The sequence below is a fragment of the Cupressus sempervirens genome, chromosome 8, assembly GCF_028749045.1.
Source record: "Cupressus sempervirens isolate cs-2001-9-10 chromosome 8, ASM2874904v1, whole genome shotgun sequence".
Classification (NCBI taxonomy): domain Eukaryota; kingdom Viridiplantae; phylum Streptophyta; class Pinopsida; order Cupressales; family Cupressaceae; genus Cupressus; species Cupressus sempervirens.
The window spans coordinates 576,360,739-576,368,092 of NC_143125.1; the positions used below are offsets into that span (position 1 = coordinate 576,360,739).

The window sequence follows — 7,354 nt, forward strand, 5'->3', positions numbered from 1 at the left end:
CGATAAAAAATTGTTGACCTTTGCATTGGTCATTTTGTTGAAGTTTATTGATATTGTCTTCCAAGCCAGTGATTTGATCTTTCTTTATTTCTTTTGTAACATTTTTTAGATGTACTTTATCTTCCTCTTGGGATTTAGTCCTTATATTATTAGGGTTGAGTAAGCTATGATTGTTCTCTTTCTCTGTTTCTTCCACTATTTCTTCTTCTTTGAGCACTTCTATTGCAAAACATATTTTACTTTCCAACCTCAATCATGTCTTTCCTATGTTGTTTTGATTCAATATTCTAGGATTCTCAAAAGTTTGAAATTGTAGACTTCCTTGGATATGTCTTACCTTATGCTAATTTGTGTTGGGGGGATTAGGGAGATCTAAATTAATATTTTTTTTGTCTATATATTTAAATCTTGAATTATCAACTTCCCTTTCTATTAGACCTATGTATGTTATATGAACCATCAATTCTTCTTCTGTACCATCAATAGTGATAGGTCCTTCCTTTCAATGTTTTCTTGATAGATTATTCAAGGCACTATCATGCAATTTGATCACTCTAGAATCACAAATGATGTCAACTTATCTGGGATGATTTATAGATTTTCTTTTACACATGTTAATGTTTTATTCACAACTTTTGAATATGTGGTTGTATATTGATCATTCTATAGGATATACGAGCTTTAGGTTTGGCAATAATTTTTATTTGATAAAAAACATTATTACTCATTGTCAGTATCATTAAATTTATTCTATTTCTCAAGTTTTTTCCTATAGAAATTATTAATTATTTATACTTGAAGGGATTCATTTTCATACCTTGATATCCCATTTATGGGGTAGCCTATGCACTTAGTCATAAGTTTTTGCATATCGACTTAGTTTTTATTAATTTGTCTCTATACCCTTTCCCTCATCTATAATGAATATATGACTTTTAAAATCCTGAAGGTCATCTATTTATGTGGAATAAGTTTCCCACAATTACTAGACTACCTATGGAGGTTGCTTCCCATCTAGAGGGAAAATCTGAGAGTATTTTTTTTTTCTTTTATAGCACACTCAATGGGATTCAAACCAACAATTATTTTATTGAGGTTATTGTCTCAAAGTGCTAGATAATTTGGTTTCAGGGTTTGTAAATTTTTTTGTAAAATCTTTGATTCAGAGGGATCCTTTTACTTTTGGTTAATTGCATGCTCTTATCCACATATATCTTTAATGGAGAGATGTTATGGAAAATTTTCTTTCACCCACCTCTTGTATAAAAATACAACAAATTTTCCTTCATGCTAGTGGAATCAAGACTTTGTCTTAGTCCCAAACATCTATATTAGAATCAAGTTTCATCGAAGTTTGGACACAAATTCCCCTACCACCTACCACTAAGAGGAGATCATTTTTTGAGAAAATATTTAAAACCTTCAAGAGGGGTTGTAGTTGTATGCTCTTATCCACATATATCTCTAATGAAGAGATGTTATGGAAAATTTCCTTTCACCCACCTCCTCTATAAAAATACAATAGTTTTTTCTTAATACTAGTGGAATCAAGACTCTATCTTAGTCCTAAACATCTATATAAAACCCAAATTTCATAAAATTTTGGACACATATTCCTCTCCAACCTACCACTAAGAGAAGATCAGTGTTTGAGAAACAATTTGAAACCTTAAGAGGGGTTGACAGTCATTGAGGAAGAGCACATTTATAGCCATTGATATGAAGAACTCATATTCATTTTTTTTAGTTTATTAAACAAGGTGATACCTTGAGATACAAGCCTAGAGAAGATCCTGCCTTCAAAGGAAGTTAGTAGAGATAAAAGAATTAGGTGGTTAGCTAAGAATAAGGAACTCTACTTGTAATTACATAGACTATATATGCTCTATGAGAAGATATAAATGATATAAGATGGATTGGTAAAAGGAGAGGAATCTACATAGAAGGTATAGAAGGAGGATATTTAGAAGTTTGGTCTCAATGATTCCTCCCTATACATTCTTGATGGAAGTAGTTTCTTCATGTGGAAATTAAGGAGGCATATTAGTGGAAAGGTTTTACAACCCCCCTACAAACATTCCTCTCATGGTTTCTAACATGGAAGAATCCAATGAGTATGTAGAGGCAAACTTTTCCTTTTGGAATGAGTTTAATGACATTTATATATATCTGTTATATTATGCTATGATTCTATAGAATTGCATAGTTGTGAGCGGATGCAAAAGAACACAACTTTGCAATGTAAGTTAGACTGCAAGAGCTAGTTTTTAATATGGGTATTCCAATTTAACAGACACTCAGACCTATCAATTGGTGATCCCTCAAACAACTAGCTTAGATCCACAAATTTTGTTGTGTTATTCTCAATATAGAGCTTGAGGGAGAACGGAGAAGCTGCACAACTTTCACCAAGTCAATATATAGATATAAGATAACTTCTTCATTCTTTTTTCCAAGCAAGCTACTTGATGACATTGGTATTTTAAAAAATTGCATTTCTACTCCTAGCTGGCTACATAGAAGCATGGAAAATATTAAAGTCTAGCTAAAAAGGAGGCTACTTTTGTGATCACATAAACAGATTTATTTACTAAACTTGATATTTGATCACTTCTACATAGTAGAATGGTTTTGTCTCTTTACACAAGTTCATGTTGGATAAGTGTAATTTATTTAAGAGGAGGCAACTCTTGGTTGCTTTTTCCTAAGTGTGTTTTACAAATTTCTTTGGCTTCAAGTTGTTCACAATTTTTCTAGTTGTTTTTTGACTTAATTGATAAGGATGGTGTGCCCAAGAGTTTTCATAAGCATCGAATAAAAACTCAGTATCACAAAAATAATTCACAAAGACAAGATCTCACCTCATTCCAACATTATGAAGGTAAGTAGTGAATCTTTCTACCTTTAAGTGTGGCACATATCTAAATGGTCATTTTTCTTGTACAAGTTCATTAGGAAACCATGCATGCACCATGTATCCATATAACTTACCTTCTTTGATCATGGGCCATGAACTCCACTCCATAAAACATTAATATGAATCAAAATAATCATATAGTAGGGGTTACTCTAATAATCACTAAAAAATATTGGTTAAAGAGATTCTAAAAACATAGTCATAATCATGCAAAGAGAACATGAATAATCATTAAAAACAACTTGTATGTATCTATCCATAATAAACACCAAATACTAATAATAAAGTACTAAGGTGATCATGTGATATAAAGAATTTATTATTTCAACAATCATAGTCATATATAATAGAACTCAAATAATAATTATAGAGATATACTAGGTACCTATCAAAACACTTAAAATCCAACATCCTAACCACATATAACAAGGTCGTGTAATTCAATTCCTATGCAAGGATAGATTAACACATAGCAGTGCAATTAAAGTATAAATAATATACCTAATACAATAAACATATCTATCGTTAGGATTATCATCAAGTGCTAGAGTATGAAACCGTGACAAATTCTCTAATAGAATAAATTAGACAAGTACATAAATGCAATTACACAATATTTTATCATAATTAAAAAAGTTAGAATAGAAGTATATATGATCCTACATCACTCAATAAAGTCCAACCTATATAAATAAAGTTATCATAGGATTGGAAAGGTGTTACCTCTCCTATATTATGCTTTATGAGTAATTGATCTCTATAATTTAATACATATGTCATGAATCCATTTTCTAAAAATAACTTATCATGTGAAGCTTTACTTTTATTTTTATATGATTTTTTTTAGCTTTCAACAATGGCTATTATTTAAATGGACAACATTAAAGCTATAATAAACATTGAATTATAAAAATAATAAAAAATATAATACCACAATTCTAAAAATTTAAATTAAAAATTTCATTCATTATGTTATATAGACATGTATATATACAAATCAATATTATTGTGAATATTTTTCTATTTATCAAAAGATGAAGATGCATGTGATTAGATGTATACATTTTACATTTAGCATTAATAAGGAACTATATATATGAGAATTGACATCCATTAAAAAATTTAATATCACTAATCTTTTTTTTCTGTTTTTGACATATCTTCTTTAGATGAATATCTTACTAATTTGGCACCACTTCTAGGTTTAGAATTCTATGACAAATTTTGATGTGTTCATATAGTTGATTGTGCCTAGTTAGTATTTGCTAAGAAATAAATGAATGCTTATATTTCAGTGTCTTAAAAATGTAATAGCAACACCTGGTTAGGACTTTTAAATTTTCAATACATTTCTTAAATGTTTATTTATAATACTTAATATAAAAAAAAATTATGAACATTACTTTTCATCATCAATTGTATCAATTTTATGAACATATCACTATATCATTAGTCATGTTCTCCTCCTTTTTCATTTATTTTTTAAAGGTTTCATTGATGTCCATACAAGCTTTGTCTAAATGTTTGTGTGTTGGCACACATTCTAACATGTCCTCGTGCATCTTTTATCGTTGTAATCTATTTATGATGTGATCCATTTATACGAAATTAGCCTCAAACAGAGTCTACTTCACAAAATATAACAAAGTCTATAGGAGATTATGATGCAGCAGACAAAACAATGTCTACTTCACGATGTTTCATGCTATGTTTTTCATTTTTTAATCAATAATTATCGATACCAGGGTCTTCCATCTGGCATTGTGGAATCATAGAGATGGCCACCCTTCTCCACGATATGTCCAAGCTAGGTCATAAACTGCCATTTACATAGGCCGTATTTATAGGAAGAAACAGGATATGGATTGACAAAACACTAGGAATTCTTCTCTTCTGTTGTTGTAGCAATAAAAATAATGTCTTCCTCGCTTCAATTTCCCTCTGAATCCATTGTCTCAGAGGTTGATCTTCCCGTAATCGACTTCTCCTTGTTTCCACCAGAGTTGAATGATGAAGGAGTAATCCAACTTCGAGATCATCCTATGCTTGTCAAACTTAGAGAGGCCTGCGTAGAATGGGGTTTTTTTCGTCTTGTCAACCATGGAATTCCTCGAGAGCTTCTGGACAACGTTCAGAACGTTAGCCGAGCTTTATTGTCCATGCCAACCGAGACTAAAGACAGAGCCACTACTTGCAATCCGTTTGATAGTTACCATCGATGTCCGAATATTGAGACTTTCAATCTTCTTGACATCCAGAAATCAGAATCTATACAGGAAATGTGTTTAAAGATATGGCCGGAAGGAAATATAGATTTCTGGTACGTTATACATGTTCGTCTCTCCTTCTTCTAAAGCTATTTTGTTAACCTACGTCTCATTGTTTTCCATTCCTCTATTATTTGTTTGGCAGCGAAACGATGACAACGTATGCTTTATGCGTCTCAAATCTGACGCAAAATGTCTTAAAACAAATTCTTGCAAGCCTAGGGTTGGATGCGCAGGCCGTATACCACTCTCACTTCGAAAAGTGCACATCAAGATTGCGGATAATCGGGTATTCATCGGACCAAAAGAAAATTGGAGATGAAACTCTTAGTTGTCATGCGGATAGCGGGTGCCTCACTGTCCTTTACCAAGATGAAGCAGGTGGCCTTGAGATTCGATCTCGGGAGGGCGAGTGGTTTGATGTTAAACCTCTCTCCCATTCATTTGTTGTTAATCTGGGGGATTCTCTCAAGGTATGAAATTTTCTGTCGATTTCCCATGTTCATTTAAGATGTTCATTGTTCGTCCTATACAAGAAAATATGGATATGTTTGCAGGCGTGGAGTAATGGGAGATACCGAAGCGCAGAGCATCGCGTTGTTTGCAAAGGTTGGAGAGAACGAATGTCTGTTGGCTTTTTCAGTTCATTTCCAATGGAGATGGAAATCTGGGCGCCTGTGGAACTTGTTGATGAGAGCAATCCAAGGCATTACAAGCCTTTCCTCTATTCGCAATTCAGACATGAACTCCGAACAAATAGAGAGGGGAGATTTAAAAGTAATGCTCTGGAAAGATTTGCAGGCATATGATGAACGATGCTTTTGTGCTGTGCTTCGTTTGTTTGCCCTGGTCGCTCAGAAATAGAAGATCATTAGCGAAACGTGACAATGGAGTTATCCGGTTGAACTTAAATGACAGACGAAATAATATTCAACTCTCTCTGTACGCAAACCGAATATAATATAAATAAACCAGGATTAAAAGTGCTGATATTTTGTTTATATCAGGAAACAAAATTGTGATCTTCCTTTAAGTCTAAAAATGACTTTCAAATTTTTGTGTGCACAATATTAAAAAAAATTGTATGAGTTGAAGCATTAGGAAAGTAAACTATTCAGTTAAATTTGGAAATTATGCTTGAAATTTAATAAGGAAAAAAAATCGAACAAATTTATATAGATATTAAATTTTTTTATTGCTGTTGGACTGAAAATAGGAATGCATATAGCTAGTTTAGGAGAGCAACATTGTCCTATTTGTATTAACTTACAACAATGATCTAATTTGTCTTTTTGTAAGTTTTGGGTAAGACTCAATCCGTGGGGCTACTCTGATGCTTGGCTGCAGAGATGGTTTGATTACAGTGTTGTTATTTGGGTTCATGGCCTTCTCCTACATTTTCTAATCAAAACAATGATCTAATTTGTTTATTCTTTAATTATTTATATAAAAGTTACAAATGAGAATAATTGTTAGACACAATTTTATTAAGAAGTGCTATCTACTATATGATAATAAAGAGACTTCTCAAAAAAATTATTGTCCAAATTGAAAATTGCACAGCCTCGAAGATAGGAATCAACCTATTCACAAAATAAGGATCTTATCCATAATCTAAAGATTCAACATGAGGGCAAAGAAGTACACATTATGGTTTGTTTTTTTTACAATTCTACCAAAAGGAAATTGTAAAAATGTAAATGGTCTATAAGAGCCATACTGTTCTACTTTTTATTATTAGATATGGAGATAGTGCACAATAATGATATATTTTTTTCAAATAAGAATTATAGACTTAATTTAGAGGATATCAGGGCTTAATGTAATCTACTGAATAACAATGAAGAGATTTCATTAAAACATTCAATATAGAGTGTAGTTTGATGGTTGATGAAAAGAACAACAAAACAATTAACCATTACACAATGCCTCATACTAATTATTATTTTTAAATAAAGGAACATTTCTTCAACTTCGATTAGTCCCAGGCTCTTCCCACAATCTCCATATTCATAATTTTTCTAGAAAACCCAATTTTAAATGCAGAGAATTAAAATTGTGGAGTTATGATAGAAAAGATTATTATATGTAAATGAATAATAATGTTGTAAATACCTTCATGATGTTGAGTTCAACTATTTTTTTATAGAAAAATTAAATGCTTAATGAA

The 7,354-nt window shown here is 31.6% G+C and overlaps 1 protein-coding gene across 1 annotated transcript; it reads left to right on the top strand.

The window, feature by feature from the left end:
* The first annotated feature begins 4,675 nt into the window (after positions 1 to 4,675).
* Positions 4,676 to 6,174, top strand: LOC149543728 (C4-beta,C20-epoxidase-like). Its single transcript, XM_089798440.1, has 3 exons — positions 4,676 to 5,237; positions 5,330 to 5,657; positions 5,742 to 6,174. Exons 1-3 carry the CDS (start codon positions 4,834 to 4,836, stop codon positions 5,991 to 5,993), a joined length of 984 nt encoding a protein of 327 aa, XP_089654566.1. The 5' UTR covers positions 4,676 to 4,833; the 3' UTR covers positions 5,994 to 6,174.
* The last annotated feature ends 1,180 nt before the right edge of the window (positions 6,175 to 7,354 follow it).